At 48.8% G+C, this 23,477-nt stretch overlaps 1 protein-coding gene across 2 annotated transcripts in view; it reads left to right on the forward strand.

Annotated features, from left to right (window-relative positions):
• Positions 1–23,477, forward strand: part of CCNK (cyclin K) — an 879,634-nt gene that overhangs the window by 151,600 nt on the left and 704,557 nt on the right. For both annotated transcript variants that reach the window (XM_069637425.1, XM_069637424.1), the window contains exon 4: positions 16,479–16,610. In XM_069637425.1, the coding sequence (XP_069493526.1) occupies positions 16,479–16,610 (132 nt within the window). The remainder of the gene's footprint in view (positions 1–16,478; positions 16,611–23,477) is intronic.

Genomic DNA, 23,477 nt, shown 5'->3' on the forward strand with positions numbered 1-23,477 from the left:
TGGGCTCTCAAACACAACATGTTCCTACTATCACAACATGTACCAGGGGAACTCAATCTGCTAGCAGACAAGCTCAGCAGAGACTTCCCCCTGCCCGAAGAGTACGAATGGCAATGCACAAAGACATCGTCTTAGACGTCTTCACGCAATGGGGATTCCCGGAAATAGACCTGTTCGCAACTATAGAAAACTCACAATGCCAAAGTTACGCCTCCAGGTACCCCCAGAACCAGTCCAAGGGGAACGGTCTGTCGATTCAATGGTCAGGGAAATTTGTTTACACCTTTCCCCCGACTCCCCTTCTCAACAAGGTGGTGCACAAGATGCACCACGAGCAGGTTACCATGATACTAGTGGCCCCAATGTGGGCCCGGAAGCCATGGTTCGCTCACTTGATGGAGATGTCCCTATCTCCCCAGTGAAACTTCCCTGCCCGTACAACATGCTGTCACAGGACAAGGGCAGGACACTGCACCCATGCCCTCAGACCATGAACTTAGCAGCCTGGCTCCTGAGATCGTAGAATTTGGACATTTACAACTCCCGCAAAGATGTATGGACATCCTCGGGGAATCCAGAAAACCGAATATTCGCCACTGCTATTCTAGCAAGTGGAAAAGATTTGTCATCTGGTGTAGAATTAAGAACATCAACCCAGTTGATTGCTCTCCCACTAACATTGTCCTATACTTGACCCATTTACTGGATTCAGGTCTAGTGTTCAATTCCATTAAGGTCCACCTAGCGGCACTTTCTGCATACACCACTTCCCAACTTAAAGTGTTGTGGTGGAAGATACCAGTTATCAAGGCCTTCATGGAGGGGGTAAAGAGAATACATCCTCCAATAGCTAACCCAGCTCCCGGATGGGACCTAAATGTTTTACTTTCAAGACTCATGGGCCCTCCTTTCGAACCCATGCACAAGGCAACTCTTAAAGACCTCACTCTTAAGACTGCTTTCCTAATAGCTGTCACCTCCATTAGGAGAGTAAGTGAACTACAGGCTCTTTCTGTACTAGACCCCTTCGTAACAGTTCACAAAGATAAAGTGGTTCTACGCACACACCCAAGGTTTGCACCAAACTTGATATCCAAATTTCATGTAAACCAGTCAATAGAACTACCAACGTTCTTTCAAAACCCTTCCAGCTTGGGAGAAAAAAGTCTGCATACACTGGATGTACGCAGAGCTGTCATGTTCTACATGGAAAGAACCAGACCACTGAGAAAGACTAATCAGTTCTTTGTCTCGGTGGCAGCAGGAAGAGAAGGAGATGCAGTTTCAAAGTCCACTATATCTAGATGGATTATTCAATGCATCACTCTCTGTTTCTCTCTTGCTAAGAGAGAACTACCCTTCAAGCCAAGAGCACATTCCACTCGAGGCACTGGGGCTTCCATAGCATTAATTGCAAATGTTCCCCTTGAGTCCATCTGCAAAGCGGCTACCTGGAGTTCTGTGCACACCTTTACAAAACACTACTGTCTAGATACACACTCTAGATCTGACTCCCAGGTGGGACAGGCAGTATTAAGACATCTTTTCTCTACTGTTCCTTCTCATAACCCACCGCCAACTCCGGGTACTGCTCGCTAGTCTATGCACAGCATGTGATTCTAAGCAGATTAACAAACATCAGAAGACAATGCATTACTTACCGTAAAAGCATTTCTGATGGTTGTATCTGCTTAGATTCACATGCGCCCACCCTTCCTCCCCGCTCGGATGGAAGGAACATAGACATCCTTTTCTATATATTTCTCTCTTTTCTGTACTCACTCACGTCTAGAAGGCTCCCTCAGGGCAGAAAAATACAAACAGACGGACCTCGACGCGTGAGGGATTGTGGGTACAACGCATGTCACTATAGGGATAGTGTTACAGACACGCCTTGTCGACGTCCCCTTTTCGACTACGAAAAACAAAACGCAATACTCCGCAGTGACCACTGGATGTCGGACCTATGCACAGCATGTGAATCTAAGCAGATACAACCATCAGAAATGCTTTTACGGTAAGTAATGCATTGTCATATTTTTTTTTCCTCCATTTTTGACTAATCCTTATTTTGCTGCAACCTTCTTCCTCGTCGCAGTACTTATTTCGGAGTGTGAGCAAAACAACTTGGAACTCGACCACCCATTATACCATTGCCACAGTAGTGCGCAGGCGCGCCCAAACGCTCGACGTTTCAGACAGCAGCGACGTCAGGTGGAACACAAATTGCTAGTGAGGAGCACAAAACATCACCACGAGTACAGTGGCGGATCAAGCGATATCCAGCTCGCAACCACCACCTGCGCTAGCAGTCATTAGGTCTACCGCCACAGCATGGCGCATGCCACCCCCATTCTCCATGACGCCCCAAGCAGACAAAGGAGCGAGGTGGGTGGAATGGTTAGAAGACTTCAATAACTTCATTGATGCCGCGGGGGAAGAAAACTCCCCTCGCCCACGCAGCATGTTCATAAACACGGCAGGCGGAGAAATAAAAACATTAATCAAAACCATTCCACCCACGGAAATAACTGATTTTGATGCCCTCATAGCTGCCCTGAACAAACGTCTTGTCATTGTCCCCAACAGAGTCTATGAAAGATATGTTTTCAACCAATGCTCACAGCGCAGCGATGAAACGGTGGATGAATTCCTCACAAGACTTCGTGTCAAAGGCGCGCATTGCCAATTTGATGCGTTCTCGCTTGATGAAGCTCTCAGAGTGATCAAAGGCTGAGTGTCGTAGACTCTACAGAAGCAACTCCTAAAGAAACCAGTCTCTATTGAAGAAGTGAGCAAAATGGCGCGCATACTCTAGAGAGTGGAAAAGCAAGCCACACACATGGCCAGCAATGCCACTGTAAAACAGGACAAGAGTGACATCATAGCAGCGATTCACGCTGGAAACTTCAGAAGCTACGACAGAAACATCAATTCAAATAACACATTGACCGCACGTATGCAAAGACAGTGCTACAGGTGTGGAATGGCATTTCCGCACACAGGATCATGCCCTGCTCTCTCACAAAAGTGTGGCAACTGCGGTAGGGAAGGCCATTTTCAGTCTGTATGCAGTGAAGGGAAACCATTTCCCACTCCACGCGGGAGTGCAAGCTCGCAAGTCAGGCCAGCCCAAAGGACGTACACAAGCCCAACCCAACAGTCACGGTTCTACCAACAGAGTCCAAGGAGGTATGTGCGTGTGGTAGAGGAAGCATACCCGGACGAAGACAGTCAAGAGTACGTGCTACATGGACAAGCTGCGCAAGTGACAGATGGCTATGATGGACCACAAGTGGCATGTCGCGAGTCGTCAACTGAACTTCAGAGAGACTATGACATCGCATACGATCCATATGCCCATGATGAGTTTGTCAATCTTATCATGGATGAACAAGAGGCCCAGGAGGCGCCCAGGATAGTGATAGACATTTGCCGCAAACAATTGTTTTTTGGTTTACTCAGGAGCGACAGTAAATGTAATGGGGGAAAAAGAATTTCAAGCACTCTGCAACAAACCGACGCTAAACTCATCATGCTCTAAAATATACCAATGGGGAGCGAATACCCCGCTGCAGTGTATTGGATAATTTGCAAGAAGACGTTTGCTGACAAAACCACCAATACCGTTATCCATGTCATCAGAAGCCCCACCAAAGGGCGGTGTCTGTTAAGTTTCAAGACAGCATCTTGTTTGGGACTAATCAACATTCCAGTCCAAGAGGGCGATGTCCTGTCATCGGACGGTCAGGTTACACAGCAAGGACTGGTTCGAGCCATGTCATCTCACGACAACTCAGCCATCACCAAAGATGACGACATCAAAGAATTCCCGCAACTGTGTCAAGGTCTAGGCAAAATGAAGGGCCCACCGATTAAGGTACACATAGACTCAGCAGTTCAACCGGTTCCACAACACCCACGCAGGGTAGGATTTCACCTACAAGAGGAGGTTGCAAAGGAGGTACACCAACTACTGTGAGATGATATCATTGAGCCTGCCACAGGACCATGGGTATCCCCCCTTGTAATCGTCCCGAAAAAGGTGGCCACCTGAGATTATGTGTAGACATGCGAGTAGCCAACACTGCCATACAACGGGAGCGACACCCAGGACCCAAGATCGAGGACATGATAGTCCAGCTAAACAAATCAGTCCTCTTCTCCAAACTGGATTTAAATCAAGGGTACCATCAGCTGGTACTTCACCCCGAGTCACGGCCAATTACCACATTTGCATCGCATGATGGACTATTCCGCTACAAGAGGCAAAATTTTGGGATCTCCTCAGCGGCTGAAATTTTTCACGAAACTATTCGACAAGTCATACGTCCTGTAAAAGGGACTCTCAATTACAGTGATGACATTCTGGTCTTTGGGAAGTCCCGCAGGGAACACAATGAAGCGCTCCGTGCAGCATGCCGAGCAGTACAGGATGCTGGACTAACCCTCAATATCGACAAGTGCCGGTTCAGCAAGGCCAAGCTCAAGTTCTTTGGCCACATCTCAGCGGATGGAATGACCCCTAACCCTAAGAAAGTATCCACCATTTTCCACCTTGATAAACCTTCCCAGATTGCTGATGTCAGATCATTTCTATGGCTGGCCGGATACTGTGCTCTGTACATTCCGCAATTTGCTTCCATCACTGATCCCCCTCAGGCACCTGCTGCAAAAAGACATTGCTTTCACATGGTCTGAGGATTGCCAAGCGGCTTTTGATACCATCAAACACTCTGGCGGAAGCGAGAAAGCTGGCATACTTTGACCATGAATGGCACACTGAGATAGTGGTAGATGCCAGTCCGGTAGGTCTGGGTGCCATTCTAGCGCAGACCAGTGGCCAGGACTCCCACCCAAGGCACATAGCAGCTTATGCCAGTAGAGCTCTAGCTCCGCCAGAATCTGCATACTCTCAGGCTGAGAAAGAAAGCCTGGCAGCTGTCGGGGCGTGCAAACACTTCCATAATTTCATCGTTGGAGGAAAGAGTTCACCCTGATCAGACCATCAAGCCTTGCTATCTCTGTTTGGTAATCTGCGCACGAAAATGCCCCCCAGGATTGAGAGATGGGGCATCAGGTTACAGGAGTATGATTTTGACATCGGCCAGGGGGTGAGAACAACCTGAGGGACTATCTCTCCAGACACCCGGCGGGCAACCACATTCCACGGCGATGCGGAATACAGAAGTTACGTCACCGCCAATGCACTACCGTCTGCCATTTCCATTGAGACTGTTGCTGTTGCGTCAGCTGCTGATTCATCATTGGCGCTAGCAATCAGTTTGACAGAAAACAACAAATGGAAAGACTTTCGCAGAGCAGTCCAAAACCACCCAGCAGCATTCCGGGATGAGATGGAGCGTCTGGCGAGAGTGCAGACGGAGTTAGCAGTTCAGGATAAGTCCATCCTATTACGAGGATGTAAGATAATCATCCCTACCACATTGCGCTCGGAGGTCACCAAGACAGCACACGAAGGACACCGGGGAGCGGAGAACACGAAAAGACAGTTAAGATGCAACGTGTGGTTCCCCTTCATGGACGATATTGTCGACCGGTGGGTAAAGAACTGCATAGCATGTCAGTGCACAGCAAAACCTGAACCGCCAGTACCACTCAGAATAACCACGATCCCGGAACATCCTTGGGAAAGAGTGGCATTCGATTTCTATGGTCCACGGGAGGAAGGGGACTATTTACTGTTATTCATTGACGAACACTCAAGGTTCCCCATTGTGAAACGCGTCAAGTCTACAGCATTTGCTCACGTCGCAGCGACGTTCGATGAAGTCTTCAGCGAACGGGGAATACCAGAGACACTAAAGTCAGACAATGGAGCTCCTTTCAGTGGTCATGAATTTGGGGTGTTCGCAAAACACATGGGGTTCCGTCACCAAAGAGTAACACCAAGATGGCCGCAAGTGAATGGAATGGCGGAAAGGTTCATGGTGTTTAAAAAGACCATGCAGAGAGCACGCCTGGAGGGAACTGACCCCCATTAAGCGCTATGTAGAATGTTACGAGACTATCGGAACACGTCTCACGAAGCCACCAACAGAACCCCAGCAGAGCTCATGATGAAATTTCAAGTCAGAACCAGGGTCATCAACAATCCAGCAAGGCGTCCTGGAGTAGACCACAAATTCATCAGAAGAGATGGAGCGGTAAAGGAGAAAGCTCGTGAACAGACTGATAGGAGAAGGAGAGCAAGGTCCAAGGAATTCCAAATTGGAGATGAAGTATGGGTACAAAGGGCTGTAACTAGAAAAACAGACTCTCAGTTCGCACCCAAACCTCTCCAAGTAATCGTGGTCAAAGGAACAATGATAACCGTGACGAATGGAGAACAGGAAGTGACCCGCAACAGCTCAAGGTTCAAGCATGTTATGAAAGGCGCAGAAGAGAGGACACCTGAAGAACAGGACCTGGAAGATGGAGACATTCAGGATGACGGGTGGGTCCCCCTCGAACCACAGGTTCAACGCCATGTCTACCCCGAGGAAGACACCGGCGGCGGCTCCCACCCAGAGCCGCGAGGCAGACCTCGGAGGAACGTTAGAAGACCTCCCAGGTTAGTGGAGGAGTGTTAACTGTGTTGCCACAAGGCCAAGGTGGTGTTATGTGAAAGAACATTTATAAACATTACTTGAAAGGACATTCGTCTGGGGGTGTTGTCACGGGTGAGTGCCCTGTAAGGCATCTCACTTGCAAGGGGGGACGTATAGGGGGGGAAGGAGGATGCCCTTGGGGGCACTTCCAGTTTGAAAATAAAGAAAAGCAGTTGCATTATTACTTTGCTGGTGTCCGTGTGTTCTTTGTGGGCTTGACAGCCCAAGAAAGATCATAACACCAAGCCACTGCAGGTACTTGTTTGGGGTAGTCCGGTAAAGGAATAAAACTACTGGGAGTGCCCTTGCCTTGCCATTGCTATGCATGGATCTAGCACCAGCCTCTTGGGGAACTCTGCAGTACTTAGCTATTGAGAAGGCCCCTGCCTGCTCCACACTCTTCCTCGAGTCAGGATGCACTGGAGCCTGGAGGCCCTAACCCCCCACCCCCGCGGGGCCGGAACACAGCACCTGCGTACAAGGCTTCTCTGCAGTGGGAAGCTTCAGCTTGCTGCGGCAGTCTCCTGAAACCGGCTCCGCTCACCTGCTCACGGCTGCACGCGCGGTCCGGGTCTTCCACGGGGCGCCAGCCCCGCTCCTTCACGACACCCCCAGAGTCTCTGGCTTGTCAGAGGACCTGACAGGTAGGACTGGCCCGCCCAGTGCTCCAGGTCTTACGCCAGTGCCGACGGTTGGTGTGTAGTGAACCCTCCCATGTGTGTTTCCCCTTTAAGGGGATGTGTCCCTCCCATAGGCTTTGCCCTTTTAAGATACCATGACTGCGTCATGGCCCAAGTTAATAAAACGGAGCCTTGCCAGGCACGTGCGACAGAACGGCTGCAGACTCCATAATGGAATTATGAGTGTGTCTCTCTCATTAAGGACTGCAGGCCCACTGTGAGTATGCAGGGTCTGCAGGCCAGGGTGCCATGGGGCCGCCTGCCAAAAAGAAAAGACAGCCAGGGTCCGCATGAGCCGGCAGGGCCAGACCTGCCAACAATCGAGGCACCGAGCCTCGTAGGTGCTGGCGTCCCCTAGCACCTCAGGGGAGGTGGCTGCTGTGAGGTCCCTGACCAGCCACCACCCCTCCATCCTCGGAGGAAGACTGCCTCCCTGACACTGGTGTCGCATAGTGTCCCAGGGACGGGCTGGTATGATGTCCATGGCCAGCCCTCTCCCCCCTCCACTTCCCCATAACAACCCTCATCCATCACTGCCTCGGAGGATTCTGGCAGGCGGAACTCACAGCCCTTGATCGTTCCCCGGGGGCTGGCTTGCCCCGCGTGCCTGCCACATGGACACCAGGCCAGTCTCTCACTCTGGGACTTCCAGTCCCTACCTTCTCCCTGAGTGCAGTTTCCTTGGGTGTCGGGCAGCAGCCACTCTGCTATGCCGGTAGAGACACAGCACAGCTCCTTTCCTTCTCCAGCATGGGGTCTGGCATGGATTCACATGCTCATGAATATTCCCCGTCGTCAGGCTGGGAATCCTTGGTAAAGAAAAATCAGTATCAGTATCAGTTTCGTTTCTGATCTGTCTTTCGTAGTAGTAACCAATCACTGATCTCTGCGTCATACTGACCACAGCCAATGACTGCCATCTCCCTAAGCCCCGCCTCTGGAAGCCATCTTCAGATTTTTACCGCACGTTCAAGTGTTGGGATCCTCGTGCTATTGCTCTCGAGCGTTAGTGCTTTTTTCGCGCTTTTTCTTAGGAAAATGTTCTCTTTTTCGGTCAAAAGAGCCTCAAGCTCCACCGTTTCTTTATCCGATCAACGGGGACCCGTGTCGGATTCTTCTACGCCCCTCAAGGTTGAAGATTTCGTCGAGCCATGCTTTTGGAGGACTCCAGAAGTTTCTTAGGCCCTTCTCGAGCATGGCCCAGGAGAAGGGAAGCTCGACGCCCGGAAAGCTGTTCAGGGTCTGCCCTGGATGCCAGCTTCAGAATGTCTTTAAGGAGGACGAACACTCCCTTTGCCTTTACTGCCTGCATAAAGACAAGACGCACGTGGAGAAGGACTGTGCGTTTTGCGGCAATATGTCGGAGCGGACCATGAAGGACCGCCATCAGCGTCTCGCCAACTGGCTGGAAGGGAAGAGCCCGTCAGGCCAGAAGAAGAAGTCCGAGCGGTCTTCTAAGACCTTTGAGGGCGCCCCGGCGACGGGGGTCCAACAGAAGGCCAAGCACCGCGAGTCCGCTGGCACCGGGAGCGCCGAACGGTCGGGCTTTACGGGCGCCAGGCAGGGCGCATCCTCCCCGGCGCCATCAACCACGAGCCAACGCTCTGGCTCGGGTAAGAGGAAGGCCGAGCACCCGGCAAAGCTCCTGGAGAGACCCCAGTCGTGCTCGAAGGCCCCATCGGAGGGGGAGCGAGGTTGTGACCCTCCCCCCAAGGAGAAGGCGGTGAGCGCACCTAAGGTGGTGAAAGCCTTGATCCATCTGGCCAAGGCCTCTATCGAGACAGTCGCGGCGGCCCTGGCTCAGCCTGTGGAGGCTACACCAGTGGTGGCGACCTCGGGGCCCAGAATCTCCCTGCCACCGCAGAGGGAGTCTTCTTTCATGCCCATCGACAGGACCCCCGTGAAACCTCCGACGGAGAAGAAAAAGGGGGGGGCAGGAGGTCGTCGTGGATTCGGCCTCAACCTCTGAGGAGGAGCTGATCGAAGTATTAGGCCACGGCGCTGGCGTGGAAGAAGACCATCCTGTCGGGAGGGACCCCGACGTGGGAGACGACGAGAACGTCGAGGGTGCCGACGGGGCTCCTGATCGCCCATCGGAACCCCCTCAACCAGTGCCGCAAGACAACTCGGCGGCCATTTTGTTGGCTATACAGTCCTTATGCTCGGAGATAAGGACGAGACTGCCGTTACCACCAACGGAGGAACCGCTCCCGACAGGGGACCCGGAGCCAGGCCCTTCTGGGAGCCCTCCTCTTAAGAGAAGAAGCATTCATCCTCCACCTCCTTTTCAACCATCACGCCCTGCTCAGCCCTCCTCCCCATCCACGACACGTGGGGATGATACGGGGACTGACACGGCCGCGACGGGTACAGACGACGAGGTTTACGACGAGGATCTCCCGTCGTCACCTCCCACCCGGGTTTCCCCGCCCGACGAGATTGGATCGTTTCACGCCATGATCGCCAGGGAATCCGAGCTTTTCCACCTCTGCCCGGAAGAGAAGAAGGAAGGTTTCCTTTATCAACGGCGCGAGACCAAGAGGAAGACAGTCCTCGCTGTACCTCTACTGGACAATATCTGGGATGAGGGTCTCTCCCTCCTCAAGAACCCATCCACAACGACGGCTAGAAGGGATCGGTACGAGAAGAAGTACCGGGTCCCGGACGCGGCCCCCTTGTGCCTTCGGGCACAGCCGACCCCGGACTCGGTCGTCTCCGCAGCGGCCAATAAGAAAGCGGGGGGGGGGTTGCGGCCTCTACGTCAACCTCCCCGCCGGACGGCGAGGGAAAGAAATTGGACACGATGGGACGCAGAGTCATCTCATCGGCAGCGACGACGATTAAGGCTGCCAACGCCTTGGCTATCGTAGCTCGCTACGACAGGGAGTTGTGGAACAAACTCGCCCCCCTGCTGGACTTCCTACCAGACGACAAGAGGGCGGAGGCCTTCGAGATCTTGCAGGAAGGAGAAGTGGCGTCGGACCACGCCATTACGATAGCGACGGACATCGCTGACACTGGATTTCGCCAGTTGGGCAACGGCGTGTGTCTTAGGCGGCATAGATGGCTCAAGGCTACTGACTTCCGTCAGGACGTGCAGACCAGAGTCATGGACATGCCGTTCGACGGGAGCAACCTGTTTGGGAAAACAGTGGACGATTCCCTACAAGCCATCAAGGCGGACACGGAGACGGCCCGGGCTCTTGGTGTTCTCCAGCAACGACGGCCGCCTTTTCGGAGCGGCGGAGGCAAACAGGGTGCCTCCAAAGGTTCCAGCGGCGGATTTTCCACCTATCGTCAAGCGGCCCGTTCGTCGTCACAGGAAGCCTACAGGGGACGAGGCAAGTCGGGCGGACCCCGCTGTCGTCGCCAAGGAGGACAAGGTGGCAAAGCCTCGTCGAAGCAGGACTGAACCGGCCGTGCGGTCGGGCCCCCACTGAAGCACCCCGGTGGGAGGCCGGCTGGCGAGCTTTGTCAGCGCGTGGGAATCCATCTCCACCGACCGTTGGGTGCTGGACGCCCTGGCTCAGGGTCACACACTCGAGTTTCTAAAGAGGTGCCCGCGCGTCCCCCCCCTGTGGCCAGGAAGGAACATCACGTCCCTCAACTTCTCTTGGAGGTAAAGGCGATGCTCAGGAAGGGCGCCATCAAGCTCGTCCCAAAGAGACTTCGGGGTTCCGGAGTTTACTCAAGATACTTCCTCATGAAGAAGACGACGGGAGGATGGCGTCCCATCCTGGACCTACAACGACTGAACAAATTCATCAAGGCACAGAAGTTCCGGATGGTCACCCTCCAACACGTCCTGGTTCAACTGGAGGAGGGCGATTTCCTGTCGTTGTTGGATTTGGAGGATGCCTACTTCCATATCCCCATCCTAAAGGGACACCGAAAGTTTCTCAGATTCGTGGTCCAAGGGCGTCACTACCAGTTCAGAGCCCTTCCCTTCGGATTGAGGTCGGCACCCAGGGTGTTCACCAAGTGCCTCGCACCGGTGGCAGCGCGGCTGCGCCTAGAGGGGGATCCACGTCTACCCCTACCTGGACGACTGGCTCATCCGAGCAAAGACGAAGGAGCTCGCCGTGGAGCACACGGCAAGGACCGTCCAACTACTCACAGACCTGGGGTTCTCCATAAACTATGCCAAGTCCCACCTGGTGCCCGCGCAAGACGCACTGTTTCTGGGAGCGAAGCTCGACACAGTGTCGCTTCTGGCCTCTCCGTCGGAGGAAAGGACGAGGGCCATCTTGGGCAAGGTGCAGCGGATGCTGGTTGCGGACGTGGCCAGGGTGAGGTCCATCAAGTCCCTCATCAACCAGCTCAAGAGGTCACGGTGCAGGATGATCCTCGTCGCACCTGCGTGGCCGAGGCAGATATGGTTCCTGGACCTTCTGGACTTGTCAGCGTCCCCGTCAATCAAACTGCCAGTGGACGCGGATCTTCTCTCCAGGGAAGGAGGCGCCATCCTCCATCACGACCCGAAGTCGCTGAACTTGCAGGCCTGGCTCCTGCAGCGCTAGAGTTTGGAGGTTACGACATACCGGCCGACTGCAGAGAGGTTCTTGCAAAGGCCAGGGCGTCCTCAACTCTTAAATGCTACGGACACAAATGGAAGAGGTTCTCTGTCTGGTGCCACGCACAGAAGATTAACCCTCTACGGATTACGGCTCCCCAAGTACTGCCATACCTGCTGACGCTGGCCAAGGCTGGACTGGCGCACGCTTCCATCAAGATTCATCTTGCTGCGATCTCCCGATACACCAGAACCACGGGACGGTCGTCTTTGTGGTCTCATCGTCTGGTGAAAGAATTCATGAAGGGACTGTTCAGATCGTTCCCGCCGGTGAAGGCCCTGGCCCCGGCGTGGGAGCTCAACGTGGTGCTGACCAAGCTCATGGGACCTCTGTTCGAGCCTCTGCACTCGGCTCCGTTGAAGTTCTTGTCGTGGAAAACAGCGTTTCTTGTCGCCATCACCTCCGCACGATGGGTGGGAGGGATCCAAGCCCTTTCCTGCAAGCCCCCGTACTTAACTTTTCACGACACGAGGGTAGTGCTCAGGACGCACCCCTCCTTCATGCCCAAGGTGCCGTCGGACTTCCACCTCAACAAACCCTTGGTGTTGCCTGTTTTCTTCCCGTCGCCTTCGTCGCCGGCTGAAAGGACTTTGCACTCGCTGGATGTGGCTAGAGCGCTGAAGTTCTACGTGGACCGCACGAAGTGTTTTTGGAAGACGTCACAACTTTTTGTGAATTTTGGACCTGTCAATCAGGGGAAGGCTCTCTTGAAGGCTTCCATTTCCAGATGGCTCTCCGGCTGTATCATGTACTGCCATCGGTTGTCCGAGAGCCCATTCCACCAGAGCGATCGCAGCTACCACGGCGTTCCTATCTCGTGTGCCCTTGCTGGACATCTGCAGGGCTGCTACGTGGAGGTCGACGCACACCTTCATGAAATTCTACTGCATCGATCGGGATTCCAGGGAGGAGTCCAGGGTCGGCCAAGCAGTGCTGCGCAACCTGTTCGCCTAAGGTGAGCCTGGTGAGGAGGTAAGAATTGCTTAATGTTGAGTTTTGATGTAATGCTTAATGTTGAGCCTATGCCACCTCCCGTGGTTGTGTATGTGTGTACTGCTATGTATTCTTTTATTCATGAGCATGTGAATCCATGCCAGACCCCATGCTGGAGAAGGAACAAGTTACTTACCTTTAACTGTTGTTCTCCAGCATGGGTCTGGCATGGATTCGCATGCGAACCCTCCCTCCTACCCCTCTGCGGCTCTTCACTTGGTCATACTGCCTCTTCACGTGCTACCAAATCTGAAGATGGCTGCCAGAGGCGGGGCTTAGGGAGATGGCAGTCATTGGCTGTGGTCAGTATGACGCAGAGATCAGTGATTGGTTACTACTACGAAAGACAGATCAGAAACGAAACTGATACTGATTTTTCTTTTCCGAGGATTCCCAGCCTGACGACGGGGAATATTAATGAGCATGTGAATCCATGCCAGACCCATGCTGGAGAACAACAGTTACAGGTAAGTAACTTGTTCCTTACCCTGCATTTGCCGCCTCAGTCACTGGCGGTCCTGTGTTGCGACTTAGATTCTAGGCTGAGACCGCGTCACAGGGCTCCATTTCAAAGACGTGCGGCCCGCGAGTCATCCGGGTTGATCCCCCGTTTGCCATCTCCTTCAGAGGTCGGAAACGGACCCAGCTGCATTCCGGGATTCAGCTGTCTTCGAATGTGTGTTTCTTGCCGGCGGTGTGTCAGTAGGAGAGGGCACAATGCCTTAATTTCCCTTCACTGCATCAGAGGTTCTCAAGGAGCCATCTTTACTGATGGTGTCCCTAACCACGACCCGTCTCTTATGTTTTATTGCATAATAGCCTCTAGTATGGTATAAATCACATGTAGCTTAGCAATGCTTTACTGCCAAATGAACAACACCTTATTTCTTTTTTACCACTTTTTATTTAGAAAATAAAGACCTGCTATGAAATGTGTCTCAAATTACCTTGTTCAACTCAGTTTTCCCTTTTTTTGCCCATTTCAACAATAGTATTTTAATGGCTTTCTTTCATTCACAATTTTTCGATTTCATAAGAACCTATGCAATAGAATGAATGCTTATACATTTCTTGAAAGCAGGGACAGATCTGTTTGACTCGAAAACATGGTTGTCGTTTGCTACCAAGGGTTTTAAATGAAATTTGAATTGCACACGTCATGAGGTAGAAAGGTTTGAAAGACCTCCAGTTCCACCGCCTAAAAACGTTAGTAAGAGTTTCAACAGGTTACTGCTGTTGGCTTATTGTGTAGAAACATCAATCTTAGTTGCAAAAGAAAGTAGTTTGTATAAACCCCTTCCTCTAATGCAGAGCATTGCTTGTTGTATATCTATGATACATTTGCAATGTTTTGTATCCGCCAATAATCATGTCTGTATATCTCAAAATATCTACCTCACTAAAGTCACTGTGTTACAAACTATACTAGACATTTTAATCATTAGAAAATATCTAGCACGTTTGCAAATAGTGGATTGGTTGGTCTTATTCTAGATCCAAATGACTTGCTTTAAAACAAAAAATGCCACTGTTAAGGCAAAAAATACCTGTCTTGTCTGAGAGCCCAGACCTCTCTAGCCAGACCTAAAAAAAAAGGTATATGGATAGCTTGGCTTTTTTGTTGGTTCGAAATTAAACATGGCTTTAGGCAAAGGGAGACGTGGGTGGGGGTGGACGATCCATTTCTCAAGGCTGGAAGGAGGCTTGTAATGAAGAATTTGTAAATGTGCTGTTATATTTTAGTGGCATTTGTTTCACGCTCCATCTCTCACATATAAATAAGTAACTGCTATATGTATTGTGTATTCAACAGTGCACCTGTTATTGCATTATGTGTATTATGAACTGTAGAGTAAATGCGCAAAGCACTTTATTCTATGAATCACTGCAATATAATATTGAGAAGTCCCAAAAAGGGGGAGGGGTGTGTGCGCGTTTATAGAAGGTTGTGGCAGGAATTGGGACCTTTTTTGATTGCAGCGGCAGGAGGAGTGCAGAGAGATGGGGCAGAACCGAGAAGGCCGTAGCTAGGGGAGGGATACAAGTCACCGTTGGGTGGTAGGAGGAAGAATATCTGTAGGGCTTAGCTCAAGGCAGGGGGTAGGAGTGATAACCTGATCAGAAAGGGCTAAACTCAGTGGGAGGGAGGTCTGGTGTGGCGTTCAGAATAAGGAGCAGCCGAGCGGTTATGAAGAGGCAAGAAATGTGGGCCTTAGAAAAAGGAGCTGATGAGGCCCTCTTCAGCTTGTCTGTAAAAACTAGGGCAGCCCAGCAGGGTCCCTGTCAAGTGAAAGCAAAAATTGTTATATCTGAGAAAAGCAACATCTATGGGACGTACAAGAATGTGGTTGTATCCCACCATGAACAAGAGGCAAACTGGTGGAGCATAAGAGCGAACCCCAGGGACTGTGTGTTAAGGAGATTTAGTCAGAAACCTTGTGAACTTTATAAGGAGATCCTTGAACTGGTGGTACTGTTTACAAGACACTGACTTGACACTTTGTTTTGTGTTTGACCCAGGAGAGGAGATATTTGTGTTAACCACATTTGTACCTGAGATTGTTTGGACTCTGGACACCACTTTGCTTTGACACCGTTTGTATTTTGTATTTGTATTTTGTTTATTTATAAAGCGCTACCAGCCCAGGGGCAACTGTGCGCATAACTTACAGCAAAAACCTCTTAAACAATCCAGTTACAGGCAAAATGCAGTTACACAGAAATCCAGTTACAACAGAGTATGCAGAACACAATAATGAGGGTATAGCCGCGGCCATACTACTGGGATGTGAAGGGGCGACTAGCTGTCGAGGTCGTGCAGCCAAAGTTTGGCTTTACTTTGGAAAGGTGGAAGGACGGTTCCGATCTAATAGAGGTTGGGAATGTGTTCCAGAGCTTAGCCGCCTGGACAGGAAAGCTGGAGCCCCCCGAGTTCTGAAGCCTGAATCTAGGAATGGACATAGTGTTGGCTTGGCGCTGATCTTAGTGGCCTAGAGGAGGTATGTGGCAGGAATCTATTGGAAAGGTAAGCTGGTGCAAGGTGAGCTCTGGCTTTGTGTGTGAGGGCAACGTTCACTACTACTCACAAGAAATGCTTGTAACCTATGGCGGTTCTGCAGTTCTTAAGCTTCTAAGTGCACATAAAAGCAGTAGAACTGAGGTCATAGCATCTTCATACAGGACTTCCCCTTGATGTTGCAATATCTAGAGTAATCAGTGATTATGACGGCAAGCTAACGGGCACCTCTTGTTGGTTGAAAAGCTGGGAGCTTTTTTTGTATAAGATGAGAAATATTTTGAAGGAAGGGCAATCAGTCAGAAATCAGATTACTAAAGGTCAGTCATTTTGTTGTTATGGTGTAGTGATAGTGCAAGCCTGGTCCACCAGTACATAGCAAACAACTGCATGTTTTAAAATCAGTTTAACACGCTGGCACTGTAAACAATATATTTTAGTGTCTAAGATTCCAAGGTATTACATTTCACTTACTGTATGTTTGTCTATTGGGTAGACCATTTGTACCATGTTGCACTTTACAATTCAGTGTATAAAACTATTCAGTTGATGTTTCTGAAGCATCTCACAAATATACATTTTGAACATTGTTCTTCCATTTTAGGTGACCGGTGCTTGCTGCCTTTTTCTGGCAGGAAAAGTTGAAGAAACGCCAAAAAAATGTAAGGACATCATTAAAACTGCTCGTAGTTTACTAACAGATGTGCAGTTTGGGCAGTTTGGAGATGATCCAAAGGTATGACGTTTCACTATACTGTATTTTTTACCAAATATTTGAAAATTAGATTTTACTGTAATCATTGAAAACAGTAGCATTAGAATTGATTTCAGCTATCTAGTCCTATATACCTACCATACAGATCATTTTGAAATCGTTATTTAATTTTTCAATTTTGCTTTTATTAAAGGTGTACCCGCATAAGCGCTTTCTGATGAGGTTGAAATGTGCCAATTTTCCCACAGTAATGTAAGGTGCAAGCCTTATTTGTATGCAAGTGAACTGAAATTATAGGTTTTACTTGAATGAAAAGTTAACTCTTCTAAGATTTTCAAAGCTGCCCCTTTAACCTTACCATTTCCATTAATCTTAAGAATGTGAATGACCAATGTATATCAAGAGGATTTTCATAATCCGTATGTGGAGGGCAAAGAAAGAATGCCCCACACCTAGGCTGCAGGGATTCTCCTTGGGTGCCAAATACTCCCAGGGGGTACATCTGTTGGTTCAGTCAAAGGCTACAATGGGTAGCTGGCTGGTAAACATGTACAGTGTGACATAGCATAACACACAATTGGGAATGTGCACACAGTATATCTCCATAAATGTGTTATATTGGATTTATGCAGGGGAATAACATGCAGTGTGACACATATAGGTGATATTTTGTGGTGTGGAGCCTCTGCATGTATGCCTTGTAATGGACAACTACCCCTTCTTAGTGTGCCATCTTTAATGCAACGATCTCCTTTGCTTGATCTAGTCTGCCATGTGTTACAGCCTTACCTCTACTTTGTTTTATATGCTGCATTCCAGTGGCTCATAAACAGATTCACTAAACAAAAGGGCAATGCTAATTCTCTTCTTTCCAGGCCATGTGGGAGAGATTTTGTCACTCTCAATCTATGTCGCCCAGCGCTATTTTGCACAGTCACTTCTTTGTTGTGACACTCCCGTCAGTGGGTTCTGCTTTATGATAACTCCTTCCAGCTGTCTTCAGGAAGGAATCCAATATGATTATCTGGTTAGTATCCCCACAACTTCTATTTACTCTTGAACAAATCTCAGGGCTATCGTACATCCACAACATAATTTAACATAATATTACTACCAGTCTAGTAATTGCCTCCGTGAAAGTACTACTTGCCAATAAGGAACTATCCTGTCTCTTCCCTAGATTGTTTTGTTGTGGTCCAAACACCAACAACTATACCTAACATTCCAACAAGCACCATCACTCACACTGGTGATTTGATTTCACTACAAGTTGTGATCAGTCTGTTTTTGTCTCCCTGAACTTTCCTACTCTTCCCCTTTTTCGCTTTCTTTGATGCCCTTTCCTTTTCATCCCACTGACAGCTGTTTGGCTGCCACCTTGGGCTGGGTCAACACTTTAAGACCATTCCAATTGTGATGTGTGCAGTATAAGCAACAACTCAGGTCGTTATGTTTAAAGTTTCAGTTTTGAGTCCAAAATACAATGTTATATGTGGGTTTTTCAGAACACAGGCAAGCCCCAATTTCAACCAGCAATGTAAAGTCCAGAGGAAAGATCCATGGGTATGACGGAAGACAAAGCTGTCACAAAAGTCTACAGAAGTCACAATTGGACACTGCTTGCGCTCAATGTTACTCTGTGCCAAAGGTTAGCGGGAATGCCTCCTTGTCATAAGCCACAGGAACTGTAATAAACTGTTGTTCAGCAGTTATGGTGCTGGGTTTACCTACTGTAAACCCAGACAATGGGAGGCCCCACTCTACAGCCATGGTTGAGGTTGAGTATGGTGATGCTAACGCTGTGGTCTGGAGAGCAGGTGCTGGGGACAAGATGTATAGTGGTGGATCAGTCATTTGCCAACAGGTACACCAGCGATTCCTCGTAGTCTCGGAAGATCATGTAGATGTCTTGAGCAGTTGTGGATCCTACCCACTACAAATTCTCTCCACAGAGCTGCTTCTGTCGGAAGATGAACCCTTCAAGGCTCAGTAGATGCTTTTCAGGTAAAAAAGATTCCAGGAGGTGTAAGCAAGTCTGTTGGTCCTGCAGACTCAAGTGAAGGGAGCAATGGCGATGTTCCCTCTGGTGTTAGGAAGTGAGTTGTATGGAGCTCAGCAGTACTTTGCTGCTGTTTGCGGATTTAAGAGCAAGATCAACGGCTGACCTGTAGTCTTCCTTCGAGAATGTACTCCTCAGTGGCTTTGGTCCGAGTCCCGGTGATTGTCAAAGGTGTAGTATAGAAACCCCTAGCTTAATAGCGCTGGTGGCAGCTGGATAGGGTTTATTTCAGTGTGGCGGACTGACAAATCGCATGGCACTAGTGATTTTTTTTTTTTACTTTGTCATAGGCCAGAGGTAGTTGGCGTAAAGCAGTCCTGACTATAAACATCTTTGGGGGTTACTAGGTGTTTATCTAAAACTAAACCGGGTGTTCTTGTCTTGGAAACAAACTAGGTGAAAGGTATCTGATTTGGTTAAACTATGAAGCGTTTGGGTACTGGTCTAAATCAGTTTCCCTATTCCATGTACAGTTTCTGGGCTATAGAGCCCAGCATGTTTCTTGCTCTGTATTATTCAGAGATATGGCGCCCAGCCACTTCTTATTCTCCAATCTCAAAGATATATGGGCTTAATGCTCCTTTTCCCAACTAAATCGTGGGGATATAGGCCTAGCTTTCTTCTTTGCATTATTCAGTCACATTAATATAAATATCCCCACTCACTTTCTGTCCTCCGTCCAATAGGATCGTGCCCTGCTCACTTGTAAGCCGTTTTGTCTATTTAGAATTCTTTTGCTCGACTATAGTTTAATCTTTTTTTATTACAAATTCATCAAAACACCTATTCCAGCATGGACTATTGTACGAGGACATGTCCTCTATCTTTACTGCTCAGGGAAGAAAAGTCCTTTTACTTAACTCTCATATGTTTAACCTTTGCTGAATGGATACATCGTCAAACTTAACTGTGTGAGGCTGTAACATCATAAGCCATTGGCACGGACTGTGTGCTGCTATTCATTTTGTTAGGGCATTGTTTTTGTGGTAGTTTAATGGATGCTCGGCAGCGCGTCCCGGCTGCAGTTTTCTTCTTGCACGCACGCACGCACACACACCTCATTTGTCTTGAAATGCTTTGCGCTCTCTACTACATGATCTGCTGTTTTTCTTTGTAAACTAGTTTGCTCCAGCATGCACTCGCTGGAAGCTGGTTTGGAGAGTGAGCTTGCGCTGCAAGCCTTTATTACCGACATCTCTCCCCAGACTTGGTCAGACCACCACCTCATCATCTTCCATCTTGGGGCCCTCACAACCACCGTCCATATTAACCCTCTAGCCCCATCGATATCCACCAGAAATGAAAAAAACATCACAGCTGTAAAGCTCATACCACTCATCCTCCCCACCCTCAACTCTCTCCCCGACCTGATGGACCCCCCCTCACCCTAGTCGATGAATACAACAAAATGACTTCTGCACTAGACTCTATCGCCCCACTGAAAGTTAGGAAAAGTAAACCTAAAAAACACCTGAACACCTGGTTCACGCCACACCTCAAATCCTTCATATTAGAGAAACGTAAAAGTGAATGAACTTGGAAACTCTAACTCCCCTACAGAGTCCAACTAAAATAACCTCATCAAAATTTCCACCAACTACAGGAAAGAAATAATTCTGGCTAAACAAGACTCATATAACCTAAGAATAGCGCCATTCCAACTCCAGTACTAAAGAACTGTTTACCATCCTCAAAGAACTGGAAACGCCCATCCCCATCCCTGATACCTGTCTGAAAGACAAAAGTTGGTGCACCAGTGTACAAAACGCTCTCTTAAACAAATGGGCTACCCTACGAGCTAATATAGCAACAAAAAAGAAAATATTCCTAGTAGCACCACTATCCGCCCTACCTCTGAGCCACCACCCAAACACATCCACCACTTCAGCTTCTCCAAAGTAACTATCCTCGAGGTTGAAAAGGTAATTCTCTCCCTGAAACCTTCTAACTGCCAGGGTGATCCATGCCCTGCGCAGATTATACAAGTTGCAGCCAGAGACCTCTCGCCATTCATTACCAAACTCATTAACTCATCCTTTTCCAAAAGTGTCATCCCTAACAACCTCAGAGTCTTGGGTTCTCCCACTACCCAAACAAACTCTGGACACCTCCATACCCAATAACTACAGACCCATCACTACCGTCCCCTTCCTACTCAAAATTTTAGACAAGGTAGCTTACTTCAAATACAGCAATACCTGGAACAAAACCACCTCCTGGGAGTCCGCCAATCCGGCTTCAGGCCCCTACATGGAACAGAGACAGCCCTTTTTGACCTCAAGGCACAAATTGACACCCTTAGAGACAATGGCAAAACAGCCCTGCTTCTCCTCCTCGACCTATCAGTGGCATTTGATTTAGTGGATCATTCCATTCTTTGCACTCACCTAAACACTGCAGCCCACTTCATACAGGAAGCCATTAGCTGGATACAATCATTCCTCAGCAGCAGAACCATGCGCGTCTTCTCCACATCTGCAGTGGCTGACCCCATTTCTATTACCTGTGGCGTGCCTCAGGGATCCTGTGTCTCTCCCACCCTGTACAACATCTTCACGAAGCTCCTTTTCGACGATCTCGACGGCCTGGGTATCACTTACACTAATTATGCAGATGATATCCAGATCCTCATACCGTTGGTGGGAGATTACGACAAGGATTTGGCCTTGGTGAATAGGGTGTTCCTCATCATTCAGGCATGGATGGCCTCACATGGTCTATGCCTGAATGATGACGAGACTGAGCTTATCATCCTTGGCACTACCCCTAACATTAACAAGGTAGGCCACACTTACACCAGCTTCTCCTCGACGGAAACTCCATCGAGGTAGCCAAGGAAGTAAAAAGGTTAGTCTTCTACTTGGATTCCACCCTCTCCTTCAAAAAACAGTTAGCTCTCTGGCCTCTTCTACCTCCTACATGTGCAGACTAATCCGAGCAGCTAAACCCTTCATCTCCTCCAACAGTTGTATGATCCTTGCCAGAGCCCTTATTTTATCTAAGTTAGATTATTGTAAGGCCCTCTACCTAGGAGTCAATAAATACTTCATGAACAAGATTCAGATCCTACAAAATAACGCACTCAGAGCAGCATTGAGCTTTCCAAAAAAAGAGTATATATCCAACTTAAGAAGAGCTCACAACTGGCTTTCAACCAAAGACAAAATTGCTTTAAAAGTTGCATCACTCGCCCACAAATGCCTCAATAACGCCGCTCCACGCTACCTCACCGGCAGACTCATCAGATACTCCTCTAACCGACTCACAAGAACATCCAATTCCAACACCCTCGCAGTGCCCAGATACAAACGCTCTAAAACCGAAAGGGCACCAGCTTTCAAGTACAAGCTGCACAACACTGGAACTTCCTCCCCTCTTCCTTAAGAGCCACCCAACCTTATCTACTCTTCAGGCGTAAATACATCCAGTGGATCAAGGAAAATGACATCTACCTTTCCAAATACACCATGCCTCTCCCCAGCTAACTCACAGCACATTACCTAGCCCTGATTACACGTGATAAATTAACACTCCACCCTGTACATATGACCCGCTCTCTCTGTACATATTATATTATCAACTGTAATATGTCCCTCCGTAAGCGAATGTATATTCCTCATTGTATATTAAGCCCTCCTATTTTATTTCCTGTATCTTCTTTATTGTATATTAATGTACAGCAATGTAACCAAGCTGAGAATATTCTTTTTGCCTTTCTGCGCCCTAATAACCCCTGGGTCTGGTGCGCACTACAAATATTAAACTAAACGAAACTAAACTAAACTCTGTCGGAGGCTGCTGCGAGTGTACTCGTGTGGCAGATCCTTGCACTACAAGCCCATTCTGTTACTGTGTTTGTTTGTTTATTATTTATAATGCGCAAACGTACCCGGGGCATCGAGGCGTAGCTTTTACAAGAATTTTCGAAGCTTAGTTACAGTACATAGGGAAAATAAACAATACAAGAGTAGGTACATCAATATTATATACATGGCAACAGTGAAGTAAGCAGGCTGTTATATACATATAGGCAGGAGGCACATGAGTTAGCAAGGTGTGCGGGTTGTGTTGGGCACTGCGTTGTCTTAATGGGTCGCCAATTTCAGCCAAGAGATTACCTTGGAGCGGAAATTCTGATAGGGGAGGTCCACTCTGAGGTTAGGAGGCAGAGAGTTCCATAATGTGGCTACTTTTACCTGAAAGCTGTTGCCCCCTATCGAGGCGCGTTTGTAGTGGGGAACAACTAAGCAATCTTTATAAGCTGTTCTGGCGGGTCTTAAGGGAGCATGTCTGTGGAATCTGTTAATCAGGTAAGTTGGTGCAGCATTATTAAGAGACTTGTGGGTGAGTGATGCTGTTTTTAAGAGAATTTTATCTTTGGTGGAGAGCCATTTGTTTTGTTGGCTGAGTTTTGTGATATGTTCTCTTCTGGAAATACCCAGAGCAGCTCTGAGCGTTATTCTGGAGGGTTTGCAATTTTGTTGTGGTGGCCTTGGAGGATCCCAGGTAAAGCGCATTGCAGTAATCGAGGCGAGACAATATGAGGGCTCTGGCAAGTGTCAGGCAGCTAAAGTCTGACAAGAAAGGGTTGGCTGCGCGGATTAATTTACACATATAGGCCATGGAAGTTGCAAGGGAGCTCACTTGTTTTTTGGAGAAGCTGGTATCCAGGTAGAACCCCAGTGTTTTGTCCTCCTGACCGACTTTGATGTTGTTTACGTCAATCATGAAGGAATTGTAGAGCGGGCCAAGTTTCTTTAGGCTGAAAGTGGTACCTAGGATGAGAGGTTGTCTTTTATCATCATTCAGGCATAGTCCATGCTTGGCCA

This window comes from Ambystoma mexicanum, chromosome 14 (genome assembly GCF_040938575.1).
Source record: "Ambystoma mexicanum isolate Mex_15411 chromosome 14, UKY_AmexF1_1, whole genome shotgun sequence".
NCBI lineage: Eukaryota > Metazoa > Chordata > Amphibia > Caudata > Ambystomatidae > Ambystoma > Ambystoma mexicanum.